The sequence below is a fragment of the Budorcas taxicolor genome, chromosome 19 (assembly GCF_023091745.1).
Source record: "Budorcas taxicolor isolate Tak-1 chromosome 19, Takin1.1, whole genome shotgun sequence".
NCBI classification, from domain to species: Eukaryota; Metazoa; Chordata; class Mammalia; order Artiodactyla; family Bovidae; genus Budorcas; species Budorcas taxicolor.
Window position 1 is genome coordinate 57,466,641 of NC_068928.1, and position 15,477 is coordinate 57,482,117.

General features: G+C 50.4%; 1 protein-coding gene across 2 annotated transcripts in view; it reads left to right on the plus strand.

The window, feature by feature from the left end:
- Positions 1 to 297: 297 nt before the first annotated feature.
- Positions 298 to 15,477, plus strand: part of SLC39A11 (solute carrier family 39 member 11) — a 282,835-nt gene continuing 267,655 nt past the window's right edge. For both annotated transcript variants that reach the window (XM_052658095.1, XM_052658096.1), the window contains exons 1-3: positions 298 to 391; positions 4,577 to 4,695; positions 10,524 to 10,562. In XM_052658095.1, the coding sequence (XP_052514055.1) occupies positions 4,588 to 4,695; positions 10,524 to 10,562 (147 nt within the window). In that variant the 5' untranslated portion in view covers positions 298 to 391; positions 4,577 to 4,587. The remainder of the gene's footprint in view (positions 392 to 4,576; positions 4,696 to 10,523; positions 10,563 to 15,477) is intronic.

Genomic DNA, 15,477 nt, shown 5'->3' on the forward strand with positions numbered 1-15,477 from the left:
TGACCTAGAGAATGACGCTGATGGTGGGAGCTGCAGGTCGCATGCTCTGTTGCTCACCCAGGACGCTGCCAGAACGCAGCAACTTAACTGAGATCAGGCACGCTGCAGGGTGTTGTTTCTTTGGGTTTCTGTGGCTTCCTGGAAGGTTGCCCAGGGTTGTGCAGCGCTCAGTTCTACCCGCCCCGGCGTCTTCCCGAGCCCGCAGAGGCTGTGAACCAGAAAATTGATTCTCCTGCCGGATCTGCCAGTTTCAGCAGGCGGGGCGGAGCTTGGTGGCCGGGGACACGTGTGCCTGGAGGGAAGCAGGAAGTGACTCCGGAGTGGAGCCCGGAGAACCGGCAGCGGCTGCGGGGCTGATGGAAGTGGAGAGGGGGCTTGAGAGGGCACCGAAGTGAGTCGGCTCTTCTCGCCTTCGGTGGGGCTGGAGGCCCGGGGTCTGGGGCACCCAGGAGCCGAGCACGGGGCCTGGAAGGGCAGCCACATGCAGTTTGGAAGGAGGTGTCCCTGGGAGAGGAAGGGGTCAGGAGAGAAGCAGGGTGGCCTCGGCAGGTGGCAGAGGAGGGGGAGCGGTGCCGGGAGCACGCCCCCTGCCCCTCTCCAGGGCAAGCTGGCGGGTGTTGTCCTTCTGTTGGCAGTGGTCCCCCAAGATCCTTTTCATTCAGCGCTTCCCAGTGGGCGTGTGGAGGGGGTACCCCAGGAGCAGACCTGGTTGCAAGTCCAGCTACCCCAAGTCCCCTCCGCCAGGCTCTGAGGGTCAGCAGGACCCTTGAACTTGACTGGGAATCTGGTTAAGGTGTGGCAGGCCCAAGGAGGTACATTTCTCATCAACCCCCCGGGTTGGCAGGTCCTCAGACCACACTTTGAGTAGCCAGGTATTGGAGACCAGTTTCCACAGTCACGGACGCCCAAACCCGAATCACTTTGCTCAGTTCCAGTCTTGGAGTCCGGGCAGGCATGTGGGTCTCGTGAAGCGCTCTTTACACCTGTGCAGCTTTTCCATCAGCCTCTTGAAGCTGCCTCTTGGAAGTGGGGTAACAGGTTTAAAAGGGAGAGAAAAGACAGAAATCTTCTATCCGCCAGGAGCCCTGCGCTGCTATGTGTGGGGAGGTGCTGGCATCTTTCAAGCTGGAGCAGGCAGAGAATCATCTTCCCTCCCGCAGAGGGGCCCGGGCTTATGATTTAATATCAGCTCCTGGGAAGTCTGAGGCCCACTGCAGAAGTGGCTTTTGAGCCACCCTGGCTGACCTTCCGTGTTGCCTACTGGAGAAAACTTTCTGCGCTCTTGGCTCTGCGTGGCGGTGGCCCTGCCGATCCCTCACGGGGCAGGAGAGCTCACTTTCCAAGCTCTCGGTCTTGTAGAAGTTCTTCCAGTTTTAGACCCGTGCTTTCCACTCTGATGTCCATCCCCCGTGGAACGCGGTGGGGTGCTATGTGCGTGCATGGTCCCTGGCTCAGTCGTGTCTGACTCTTTGCGACCCCATGGACTGTAGCCTGCCAGGCTTCTCTGTCCATGGGATTTCCCAGGCAAGAACACCAGAGTGAGTTGCCATTTCCTTCTGCAGGATATCTTCCTGCATTGACGGCAGATTCTTTACCACAGAGCCACCTGGGAAGCTCCTATAAAATGTTAATTCTGACTCAGCAATTCTGGGACGGTACCTGAGATTCTGCATTTCTAACTCAGCTCCTAAGGGCGCCCAGCGCTGCTGGTTCTGGGACCACCCTTAGAGTAGTGAGGGTTTTTTTTTTTTTTAATATTTGTTTATTTTGGCTGCACCAGGGTCTTAGTGGCAGCACATGGGATCCTCGATCTTCGTTGAAGCGGCGTGCGGGACCCTCAGTTGCCATATGAGAACTCTTAGTTGCGGCATGTGGGATCTAATTCCCTGACCAGGGATCGAACCCGGGTTGCCTGAACTGGGAGTGCAGAGTCTTAGCCAGGGACCAGCAGGGTCATGAGGATTTAAAACAGCAAGGAAGAAACTTCTCTGAGGAGCGCTGGGCTGGCATCCCCAACGATAAATTCGCTGCTATTGGGTTGGCAAGGACGGTGGCCTTGGCCTTCTCTCTGTGTCTCTTTTTCTTACATCTCAGGGTGCCTGTGCATAAATAGAGTCTTGGAAGAGTGTTTTCTCTCCCACCAGCCCCCAGGAACACCCACAACCTCCCTTGTTTGCCAGCCCACAGAACCCACATCGTCTTTGGCTGTTTGGTGAATGTAAATGATTTCCTCTTTTCTGTAGTTGCTAAAAGGAACATTCAACGCTGAAAAACAAAGTTTTTTTTGTTGTTGTTGCTGTTATGACCTGGCTTGGATGATTACTGAGAGGATGCTAGCTGTGTGCCTTTCTTTGTAAATCTTCTTTGAAATTTGTATCCACAAAGATCGGTATAATGATCCGAATGTCTTAGTTTAGAAGCACAGACCATTCTCTTTAGGGTGCCTTAACAAGATGCCTTATGTAAAGAGGTGGGTTTTTCTTAATGGTATTTTTTCTTCATTTGGTGCAGTCATCCTCCTAAACTCCACTTAGACTCTGGAGGCCCAGGCTGAGTCCAGAGATTCTGTTTCGAGCTGAGGTTTCTTGGTACCTTGGCTGAGCCTGGGCGCAGCTGGGCTCACTTGGGTTTACCTGGGTTCACCCTGACTTACAGCTTCCTAGATCTGAATCCTGCTGGTTTGCTGACCCTCTTGGCATAAGAGGGCCCATCTACCCTCTGCCCGGGTTTCCTTCCAGGGTCAGAGCAGAATCGACAGCTTTTGCCCTGCAAGTTCAGGGTTGCTGGCTCCTCACAGACCACTAGGGGCTGGCAGGGCTGAACCCACTGGGGTCATGTCCAGCCCTGTGAGTGCTAGAGGATCGGGGGAGCTGAATGAGCCCTTTCAGATGAGGCCTTGAGCCCTGGTATTTATTGTACCAACTACACACAGAGCTTTTCAACAAGTGGGTTTCTCTCCCTTGTAACTTTCCACAGGTGAGGTGACTCCCTGTCATTTCAGAGCTAGAATTTAGAACATGTCCAAGTCTAGAGGAGGTCTGCCGAGCAGAACCAAGAGGGCATGGCACTTCCCTTTCCTTCCTTGGTGGGCAGTGGTAACTTCAGCCTTGGGAGCAACAGTGCTTAGTGGGGGGTGGGGGGGGGGTGGGGGCCTTCCCAGGTGGCTCAGTGGGTAGAGCGTCTGCCTGCAATGCAGGGAACTCAGGAGATTTTGGTTCAATCCCTGAGTCGGGGGGTGGGGGGTGGAAGATCCCCTGGAGGAGGGCATGGCAACCTGCTCCAGTACTCTTGCCTGGAGAATCCCATGGACAGAGGAGCCTGGCGGGCTGCAGTCCATGGGGTTGCAGAGAGTTGAACTGAGCACACACGCACACGCTCAGTGGACTGGGGGAAACGACACCTGGGTTTTGTTTCTGTGTGTTTGCTTATTCAAGGTAAGCCCGCCCTTTTCAATTCAGCACGTATGTTTTGGGGTGCCAGAAAACCCTATTTTGGGGGGGTATCAAATGTGAAAAAGCATCATCCCTATTTTTAAGCAATGAATGATATGAAAGATGAAGGAGGCAAGCCCACACAAAGAAAGCAGTGAAGAGGTGCCCTGGGACCAGAGTGGAGGGAAATCAGGGACCGTGGCATCGAAGTCGGCTTAAACAGAGGATGCCCTGGGTCTGATGGCGGGAGGCTGGGGAGGAAACTGGATAAAGAGGGACTTGGAGCAGGACCATTTGGGGCTTGTGAGAGGCGCCGCGAGTAACAGGGTTGAGCTGCAATACAGTGCCCTTGCAGGGTGCGGTGGTTGAAGAGTTGTTGCGTGAGTTGACGGTCAGCTGATGGCGTGAATCCTTGGCGGCCACAGGAGCTGCCGTGAGAACTGCTCCAGAGAGCTGCTGAAAGTTTGATGATTGGGCTTCCTTGGTAGCTCAGATGGTAAAGAATCTGCCTGCAGTGCAGGAGACGTGGGTTCGATCCTTGGGTCAGAAAGAGCCCCTGGAGAAGGGAATAGCTACCCTCTCCAGTTCTTGCCTGGGAAATCCTAGGGACAGAGGAGCCTGGCGGGCTGCAGTCCGTGGAATCGCCAACAGTTGGATGCGACTGAGCGACCAACACTTTCTTTGGGTGGAAGAGCTTCAGGAGGGCATCTGAGCTGGTCAGCCTGTGCTCGGAGGAGACTAGACCGATGATGGATGATAGGCAAGGCTCAGGCGAAACAGGTAGAACATGCCCGAAGGCTGCAGTCAGACCCTCCCAGGCTCTCTCCCTCCAGGCTAAGGAATCTGCATTCTTGGCGCGTCTTTGGAACCATTTCCCAGTGCCATCCCTTCTCTCATGTCGTCTCCTCCCCCACGTCTCCCGGGGCGTTTCCCTGAGCGTCCCCAGGTGTCTCCTTTCAGAGCTGGATGGCTTCCGATAGCTGGGGTCAGCCTGGGTGAAGCCACCCAGCCTGGCCTGGGCCGGGTCACTGACGTCACTGACGGGTGTGCGGGCGGCTCCCATGGAGGACCTGTGGACCCCTTAGCGCGCGAGCGTCCAGGGGAGGGACCACGGGCGGTGACCCTCTCTGCTTCTCCGCACACAGCCGTATCCAGCATGCTCCACGGCCACAGCCCAGTGTCCCAGGCCCTGCTGGGGACCTTCTTCACCTGGGGGTTGACGGCGGCTGGGGCAGCCCTCGTGTTCGTCTTCTCTAGCGGACAGGTGAGTTGCCTCGATTTGGTTCTGGGGGGTCGTGGGAGGGCTGTTTGTAGTGAACTCTGCCTCTTTCCTTCCCTCGCCCCCTGCAGCCCCCCGCCTGGGGGCTCACCGGTCCTCTGCGTCTCCCTTCCCGATGCCCAGTGTTTGGGCCGTTCCGAGCCCCCGCCTGATTTCTCTGCTGCCCAGGCTCTCTTGGGCCTCGAACAGGTGGCAACGTGTGTGAGGTTTGTCCCTGTCACCCTGAGACCGCGAGGGGTGGAAGAGACCTGGGAGAAAGCGAGGGGGCCGGCTCTGTCCCTTTCAGCCCATTTCTAGGCTCTTCCTTTCCTCCCTCACCCCCTTTGGGATGAACACACACGGACCTGCCTCCCTCCCCCTAGGCCCCTGAAGACCCCACCCCCACCCCTACATCTCCCTACATCGCCCCTACGTCTCCCAGAGCCCCCCTCCTTGTACACTCCACGCACCCTCCTGCCCCTCCCCAGCCCACGCCCGCCTCCTGTGCCTGGAGGCCCTGCCTCTCCTCCAGCCCAGGCTGCCCGAGTCCACGGCATCCTGATGAATGCAGAGTCCCTGCGCCCGCTGTGCTCGGGACACAGGCAGGGCAGGTGTGGCGAGCGGGCACGTGCTGGAGGAGTGAGGCAGACCCGCCGAGAGGCCCGGGCAGCCAGCCGGCTGGGGTCCTCTCATGTCAGGACCTGTACAGCAGTGCCGATGTTGCCGGGAACTGGGCTGGGAGCCTGCGGAGACTGGTCAATAGGTGACCCAGCGCCCCGCCCGTCTCCTGACAGCTGTGCCAGGTCGCCCAGGGTCCCGTCCTCGAGCCCTTCCGGGGTACAGCAGCCCATGTTTCCATCTTCCCCAGTTTCAGTTACATTCAGAAGCAGAGATGTGAGTCGGAAGAGCTGGGCTCTGGCTGGCCGGCTGGCTGCAGAGACCTGAGTGGAAGTCCACAGGCCCCGAGTGAGCCCGGTCGGTGTTGTGGGGGCCGCTCGGAAGGGAGAAGCCGTCACAGAGGCCCCCCTCCCCTGGGAGCTGGGAGCCCCTAATCTCTCTCCCGTTAGTGTTGCCCCCAGGTCAGTAGGAGGAACGGCTGAGACACTTCTCTGTGCAGAGGCATGTCAGGGGTCCCCACGACCACTCACAGATCCGTGATTCACTAGATGGGCTCGTGGGACTTGGTACGTGGCTGAGCCGTGTCATCGTTGCTAAGGTCTATTACAGCGAAAGGACACAACAGCTTCAGTGAGAGAGAGACAGTCAGGGTCTGGGGAGATCTGTGCACAGGTTTGGGGTCTGACGCCCCCTTCCTCCTACGAGGGGGCACGGAGCATGCTCCTTCCCCAGCAGTGACAACGCAGTAACACGTGGACGATGTGTCTGCCCAGGGATGCCCAGTACACGCTTGGTCCTCGAGGTCTTTACTGGGGGCTGGCCACAGAGGCGTCTGAGCCACCAACCCAAACTCCAGACTCTCAGAAGGAAAGCAGCTGTCCCGGATAAATCATGTGGTTTGTGAAACGGGCACAGGGACCCACCCGTATCGGTCAGGGATGGAGGGAGCAGTCCCAGTGCCAGCTTCCCAGGAGCCAGCTAAGGACCAGCCTTGAAAGCAGTACCTTCTAGAGGGAGCAGGCTCAGCGGGGCCAGGTGAGCCCTCTCTGCACAGGAGCCGTGCCGGAGAGGTGGGAAGGGCCAGACGTGAGGGATAAACCCGGCGTGGACGGGAATGCCCAGAGGCAAGCACTTCTCCTCCTGTCCCAGTGAACCCCGGCTGATACAGGGGCTTCAGTGGGGTTCCTGGGGGTGATGGACACTCAGCCATCTACCCTCCACTGCTATCAACAGCGACTCAACTTCACTCGAAATTCAGTTTCTTTTTTTGAAAGAATATTTGTTTATTTGGCAGCAGTGGGTTTTAGTTGAGGCACATGGGATCTAGTTCCCTGACCAAGGGTCAAACCCAGGCCCCTAGCCTTGGGAGTGCAGAGTCCTAGCCACTCGGCCACCAGGAAAGTCCCCCAAATTCATTTTCTTGATTGAAAAAAAATCATATTGTAATTGTAGGGAATTCAAAAAATGTGGAGAAACTGGAAAAAATAGTAAAAAATGTTCTCGATCTCACTTTTCTGAAAGGAAAACTGAAATATTTGTTAAAATTTATTTGGCTGTATTTGAGTATACAAATACTGACATATCTGTTTTCTATACATAATGAGGATCAAATTATGAATTTCCATAATGAGCATTTTTCACTGGATGTCACAGACATCCCTCCCTAACCCTAAATGGTTTTTTGATTATTTTGATTAGTTACTTAAAGAGCTGTAGAACATCCCATAAAACACACTGCAGTTTATTTAGCCAGTCCCCAACAGCTGGACAGTTAGTTTATGACTGAACAATAGCAAATGTGTCAATGTGGCTAGAGATTATATAACTTAGGCCCCTCCTTAAAAAGAAAATATTTTTATTGAAAAACACAATGCATATAGAAAAATGCACATTTTATGGACTTCCCTGATGGTCCAGCAGTTAAGAATCCACCTGCCAATGCAGGGGACACGGGTTTGATCCCCGGTGCGGGAAGATCAGCTAAGCCCATGCACCGCAGCTGCTGAGCCCGAGATCCGGAGCCCTCAAGCTGCAGTAAGAGAAGCCACCGCGATGGGAAGCCGGTGTGCCATAGCTGGGAAGCAGCCCTAACTCGTCGCAGTGAGAGAAAGCCCGCGTGCAACAATGGAGACCCAGCACACCCGGAACAAATACATAATTTAAAGAAAGGAAAATGCACGTCTTCTAAGTGTACAGCTTGATGACTTTTCTCCAGTGTCCATGGAAATAGCGTCCAGATCAAGTACTAGAATAGGATCCCCCCAACCCCTGACAGGCAATGCCAAAGAATGCTCAACTACCGCACAATTGCACTCATCTCACACGCTAGTAAAGTAAAGCTCAAAATTCTCCAAGCCATGCTTCAGTGATAGGTGAACTGTGAACTTCCAGATGTTCAAGCTGGTTTTAGAAAAGGCAGAGGAACCAGAGATCAAATTGCCAACATCCGCTGGATCATGGAAAAAGCAAGAGAGTTCTAGAAAAATATCTATTTCTGCTTTATTGACTATGCCAAAGCCTTTGACTGTGTGGATCACAATAAACTGTGGAAAATTCTGAAAGAGATGGGAATACCAGACCACTTGACCTGCCTCTTGAGAAACCTGTATACAGGTCAGGAAGCAACAGTTAGAACTGGACATGGAACAACAGACTGGTTCCAAATAGGAAAAGGAGTACGTCAAGGCTGTATATTGTCACCCTGCTTATTTAACTTATATGCAGAGTACATCATGAGAAATGCTGGGCTGGAAGTAGCACAAGCTGGAGTCAAGATTGCTGGAAGAAATATCAATAACCTCAGATATGCAGATGACACCACCCTTATGGCAGGAAGTGAAGAAGAACTAAAGAGCCTCTTGATGAAAGCGAAAGAGGAGCGTGAAAAAGTTGGCTTAAAACTCAACATTCAGAAAACGAAGATCATGGCATCCGGTCCCATCACTTCATGGCAAATAGATGGGGAAACAGTGGCTGACTTTATTTTTGCGGGCTCCAAAATCACTGCAGATGGTGATTGCAGCCATGAAATTAAAAGATGCTTACTTCTTGGAAGGAAAGTCATGACCAACCTAGACAGCATATTAAAAAGCAGAGACATGACTTTGCCAACAAAAGTCCGTCTAGTCAAATCTATGGTTTCCAGTGGTCATGTATGGATGTGAGAGTTGGACTATAAAGAAAGCTGAGCACTGAATAATTGATGCTTTTGAACTGTGGTGTTGGAGAAGACTCTTGAGAGTCCCTTGGCCTGCAAGGAGATCCAACCAGTCCATCCTAAAGGAGATCAGCCCTGGGTGTTCATTGGAAGGACTGATGTTGAAGCTGAAACTCCAGTACTTTGGGCAGCTGATGTGAAGAGCTGAGTCATTTGAAAAGACCCTGATGCTGGGAACGATTGAAGGCAGGAGGAGAAGGGGACGACAGAGGATTAGATGGTTGGATGGCATCACCAACTCAATGGAGATGAGTTTGGGTAAACTCCGGGAGTTGGTGATGGACAGGGAGGCCTGGCATGCTGCGGTCCGTGAGGTCACAAAGAGTTGGACATGACTGAGAGACTGAACTAAACTGAGCTGAACTGAACCCCTGCCCTCCCCTGCAGCATCCTTTCAGGGTCCCTTGCAATCCCTACACCAGTCCCTAGCTCTACTCCAAGGGCGGCCCGTCTCCTGGTCTCCAACAGCAGAGTTTCGTTTTCTCTGTTTTGTAGAGTGTACTGTATAGTGAATGCTCTTCTGTGTCTGGCTGATTTAACCCTATTTATTGCTCAGTTGGCAAAGAATCCACCTGCAATGCAGGAGACTGGTTCAATTCCTGGGTCGGGAAGATCTGCTGGAGAAGGGATAGGCAACCCACTCCAGTATTCTTGGGCTTCCCTTGCGGCTCAGCTGGTAAAGAATCTGCCTGCAATGCGGGAGACCTGGCTTTGATCCCTGGGCTGGGAAGATCCTCTGGAGAAGGGAAATGCTACCCACTCCAATATTCTGACCTGGAGAATTCCATGGACTACAGTCCACGGAGTCACAAAGAGTTGGACACAACTGAGTGACTTTCACTTCCACCGTTTTGGGGTTTCCTGAGTGCTCTGCCTGCTTGTGAGCTCCAGTCACGTGTGTGTGTTCGTTCTCCTTTCTACGTGGTATTCTCTGTGTGTATACATCCTCGTGACCTATCTATTCTGCCTTTGGTGGACCTCTGGGTAGTTTTGAGTTTTGGCTCTCACAAGTAATGCCGTAAAAAGCATTTTTGTCCACAAATCCGCTGAATCCAATATGTGTTTCTATTGGTAATTACGCATGGCCCTCACTGCTGGGTCATAGGGCATGCTGATGAAGTTCCACTGTGAGCGGATGCTGCCAGCTTTCCAAAGTGGCTGGACCAGCTTGTACGCCCACCTGCAGTGCGGGAGGATTTTGGTTGGTCGATGTGCTTCTTGTCAGTACTTGTCAATGTCCAACTTTATCAGTTCAGTTCAGTCGCTCAGTCGTGTCCGACTCTTTGCGACCCCATGAATCACAGCACGCCAGGCCTCCCTGTCCATCACCAACTCCCGGAGTTCACGTCCATCGAGTCCGTGATGCCATCCAGCCATCTCATCCTCTGTCATCCCCTTCTCCTCCTGCCCCCAATCCCTCCCAGCATCAGAGTCTTTTCCAATGAGTCAACTCTTCGCACGAGGTGGCCAAAGTGCCAGCTCCTTAGTGAAGTCGATCAGTCGTGTCCGACTCTTTGTGACCCCCTACCAGGCTTCTCAGTCCATGGGATTTTCCAGGCAGGAGTACTGGAGTGGGTTGCCATTTCCTTCTCCAGGTGATATTCCCGACCCAGGGATCGAACCTGGGTCTCCCGCATTGTAGGCAGACGCTTTACCCTCTGAGCCACCAGGAAAGCCCATACCAGCTCCTTACTAAAGGTTTATAGCCGTGGTTTACAGGGAGTGCTGAGACAGATGTAAAGCATGTGGACCAATGTGAGCCAAGGGTCGTGCTAAATGAAGCCTCTGATAGGTTGTGGAATGGATGGAAGGTTTAAAAAAAATTTTTTTCCCCCTGACTCTTGGCTCATTTTATAAAGACTGGGGTCCAGGGTTCCAGATAGATTTGCAAGCTCCGGCCTAGGCTTGTCTTTATTCATGTGGCTTTCTTAGGCTTATGATTGCCTCCTATTCCATGAAACATTTCTTAGAAACTGAAACCTCTTTTTTTCGTTTTCAGAGGCGGATCTTAGATGGAAGCCTTGGCTTTGCTGCAGGGGTAAGTCAGCGCATGGTGGGAGGGATCTGAGTGGAGAGTGTTTCTTCTGTTATTTCTCTGCCAAGGGCTATTTCCAGCCTCTGCCCTTGTGGCCACGTTCCCTCTTTGTAATCTCCAGTTGCCAATGGCTCCCTCTGATCGCTGACCCTGTTTGCGTCCAGCAAAGGGAATGCCCCTGCCTCTCCTTAGATCGAGAAAGAGGCCTGTTGGCAGTTGTCTCAGGACTTGTAAATAAGTATTCCAAGTGAGGTGCATATATTTAGGGAGGGCTTAGCACAGAGCTCCGTTGGCTCTAATCAAATATGTTCTTTACTCCTCCTCATCACCCATAGGGCCTTATATTATGGATATTTTCAAACATCTACAAAAGTGGAGAGAATCCCATGAGGTACCCCCGGGTACCCACAGCTCAGCTTCAATCATTAGTGACATTTTGCTAAGCTCATTTAACATACCCCTCCTCCCCCAACCTCCTACCACCCAGTATATGTGGGAGGGAGAATGTTTTGTAAAAGCAAATCTCAGACATCATATAATTTCACTTGTGAATTCAACGCACAACTCTAACTGAATGATTAAAAAAAAAAATCAGCATGGTATTATCACACCTACCAAAATTAATATTTCCTTATTAGTATCCAATATTTGACTTCACATTCAGACTTCCTCTGTGTCTTTCAAAGGTGTCTCCTAAAACTCTTTTGTTAGAATCACGATCCAAACAACATTTTCATATTGAATTTGTTTCCTTTTTTTGGGGCATAGCTCAAGGTTTACTGGGTGTTAGTTCCCTGGCCAGGGATGAAACCTGGGACTTGGCAGTGAAGGCATCAAGTCCTAACCACCAGACCACCGGGGAGCAGCCTTGAATTTGTTTCATACTGAGTATTTTCAGTCTCTTTTATTCTTTAACAGTACTCTCCCCTCACCCCACCATTTCCACCCCTACCCCTAGTAATTTGTTAGAGAAGCTGAATCGTTGGTCTGTAGAATGTCCCACTATTTGACCTTGGCGGATTGCTTTCTGGTGCTGTTGAACTTGTTCCTCTGTCCCCTAGGTCTCCCGTAAACTGGGAGTCAGACCTACAGACTCACTTAGTGCGGATTCTATTTTCCAGGCATGATACCACCTAGCGGCGCTGTGTATTCCAGTCTCATCAATCACATTTAGTGCAGGTCAGTCGCTCAGTCGTGTCCAGCTCTTTGCGACCCCATGGACTGCAGCATGCCAGGCCTCCTTGTCCATCACCAACTCCCGCTCAAAGTCCAGCTCAAACTTATGTCCATCAAGTCAGTGATGCCATCCAACCATCTCATCATCTGTCATCCCCTTCTCCTCCTGCCTTCAGTCTTTCCCAGCATCAGGGTCTTTTTCACTGAGTCAACTCTTCGTATCAGGTGGCCAAAGTATTGCAGTTTCAGCTTCAGCATCAGTCCTTTCAGTGAATATTTGGGACTGATTTCCTTTAGGATGGACTGGTTGGATCTCCTTGCTGTCCAAGGAACTCTCAAGAGTCTTCTCCAACACCACAGTTCAAAAGCATCAATTCTTCGGTGCTCAGCTTTGTTTATAGTCCAACGCTCACATCCATACATAACTACTGGAAAAACCATAGCTCTGACTAGACAGACTTTTGTTGGCAAAGTCATGTCTCTGCTTTTTAATATGCTGTCTAGGCTGGTCATAGCTTTCCTTCCAAGGAGCAAGCATCTTTTACTTTCATGGCTGCAGTCACCATCTGCAGTGATTTTGGAGCCCCAAAATAAGGTCTGTCACTGTTTCCATTGTTTCCCCATCTATTTGCCATGAAGTGATGGGACCGGATGCCATGATCTTAGTTTTCTGAATGTTGAGTTTTAAGCCAACTTTTTCACACTCCTCTTTCGCTTTCATCAAGAGGCTCTTTAGTTCCTCTTCACTTTCTGCCATAAGGGTGCTGTTATCTGCATATCTGAGGTTATTGATATTTCTCTTGGCAATCTTGATTCCAGCTTGTCCTTCATCCAGCCTGGCATTTCACAAGATGAACTCTGCATATAAGTTAAATAAGCAGGGTGACAGTATACAGCCTTGACAAACTCCTTTCCCGATTTGGAACCAGTCTGTGGGTCCATGTCCAGTTCTAAGTGTTGCTTCTTGACTTGCATAAAGATTTCTCAGGAAGCAGGTCAGGTGGTCTAGTATTCCCATCTCTTGAAGAATTTTCCACAATTTGTTGTGATCCACACAGTAAAAGGGTTTGGTGTAATCAATAAAGCAGAGTAGATGTTTTTCTGGAATTCTGTTGCATTTTTGATGATCCAGCGGATGTTGGCAATTTGATCTCTGGTTCCTCTGCCTTTTCTAAATCCAGCTTGAACATCTGGAAGTTCACGGTTCACGTATTGCTGAAGCCTAGCTTGAAGAATTTTGAGTATTACTTTGTTAGCATGTGAGATGAGTGCAATTATGCAATAGTTTGAACATTCTTTGGCATTGCCTTTCTTCGGGATTGGAATGAAAACTGACCTTTTCCAGTCCTGTGGCCACTGCTGAATTTTCCAAATTTGCTGGCATATTGAGTGCAGTACTTTCATAGCATCATCTTTCAGCATTTGAAATAGCTGAACTGGTGATGCTTCCTAAGGCCCGCTTGACTCTGCAATCCAGGATGTCTGGCTCTAGGTGAGTGATCACACCATCGTGGTTATCTGGGTCATGAAGATCTTTTTTGTATAGTTCTTCTGTGTATTCCTGCCACCTCTTCTTAATATCTTCTGCTTCTGTTAGGTCCGTACCATTTCTGTCCTTTATTGAGCCCATCTTTGCATGAAATGTTCCCTTGGTATCTCTAATTTTCTTGAAGAGATCTCTGGTCTTTCGCATCTATTGTTTCCCTCTATTTCTTTGCACTGATCATGGAGGAAGGCTTTCTTATCTCAGCTTGCTATTCTTTGGAACTCTGCATTCAAGTGGGTATATCTTTCCTTTCTCCTTTGCCTTTAGCTTCTCTTCTTTTCTCAGCTATTTGTAAGGCCTCCTCAGACAACCATTTTGCCTTTTGCATTTCTTTTTCTTAGGGATGGTCTTGATCAGCCTCCTGTACAATGTCATGAACCTCCGTCCATACTTCTTCTGGCACTCTGTCTATCAGATCTAATCCCTTGAATCTATTTGTCATTTCCACTGTATAATCAATCGTAAGGGATTTTATTTAGGTCATACCTGAATGGTCTAGTGGTTTTCCCTACCTTTCTCAATTTAAATCTGAATTTTGGAATAAGGAGTTCATGATCTGAGCCACAGTCATCTCCTGGTCTTGGTTTTGCTGACTGTATAGGTCTTGGTTTTGCTGACTGTATAAAGCTTCTCCATCTTTGGCTGCAAAGAATATAACCTGATTTCATTATTGACCATCTGATGATGTCCATGCATAGAGTCTTCTCTTGTGTTGTTGGAAGAGGGTATTTGCTATGACCAGTGTGTTCTCTTGGCAAAACTCTGCTAGCCTTTGCCCTGCTTCATTCGGTACTCCAGGCCCAAATTTGCCTGGTACTCCATGTGTTTCTTGACTTCCTACTTTTGCATTCCAGTCCCCTTTAATGAAAAGGACATCTTTTTTGGGTGTTAGTTCTAAAAGGTCTTGTAGGTCTTCATAGAACCATCCAACTTCAGCTTCTCCAGCATTGCTGGTCAGGGCATAGACTTGGATAACTGTGATATTGAATGGTTTGCCTTGGAAATGATCAGAGATCATTCTGTCATTTTTGAGACTGCATCCGAGTACTGCATTTCGGACCCTTTTGTTGACTACTCCATTTCTTCTAAGGGATTCTTGCCCACAGTAGTAGATATTATGGTTGTCTGAATTAAATTGCCCATTCCAGTCCATTTTAGTTCACTGATTCCCAAAAATGTCAATATTCACTCTTGCCATCTCCTGCTTGACCACTTCCAATTTGCCTTGATTCATGGACCTTACATTTCAGGTTCCTATGCACTATTACTTTTTACAGCATCAGACTTTACTTCCATCACCAGTCATATCCACACCCGGGCGTTGCTTTTGCTTTGGCTCCGTCTGTTCATTCCTGCTGGGGCGATTTCTCCACTCTTCCCCAGTAGCATATTGGGCACCTACTGACCTCGTGAGTTCATTTTTCAGTGTCATCAGTCACATGAGCAGGCCCGTTAATACGTGCTTTTCCCTTTCCGTTGAGTCAAATATGGTTCCTTGCTCCTGTTTTTGTAGTCCTGTGATCTGCAAAACCTGGCCTGCGGGTGGGACCTCCTGAAAGTCCTCTAAGCCAGCAACTCTGAGATCAGAGTCTGTGGGAGCATTCTAGGTGTTCCATGGGGCACAGAGAGTTGTCGCAAAATCAGTGTCCGTGTCCTCGGCTTCCAGTTTTGTTCTTTTTGGCTGAACTGCTCTGCCCAAGCAGATCCCAAGGCAGATTGTGCCTTCCCACTTTCCGTGACATAGTTGCCCTCTCCTGCTTTATCAAAGGAAGATGCTCTCTTGCCTTGGTTCTGTGCCTCTTAGTAGCAGCATCTCCACGCACAGATGGAGTGGCCCTTGGCATGTGGGTGCTGGGGTGGAGATGGTGAAGGACTCAGATCGCTGATCACTGGACACAAATCCTTTAGCAATTCAGATACTGTCCTTTCAGGGAAATAAGATCCCGAAAGCCACATGGTGTGGCCAAAAAAAAGAGAGAAAGAAATCCGTCAATGTAAATTTCCCTGGTGGACCAATGCTGAAGCTGAAACTCTAATACTTTGGCCACCTGATGCAAAGAACTGACTCATTGGAAAAGACCCTGATGCTGGGAAAGATTGAGGACCAGAGGAGAAGGGGATGACAGAGGATGAGATGGTTGGATGGCATCACCGACTCAATGAACATGAGTTTGAGTAAACTCTGGCAGTTGGTGA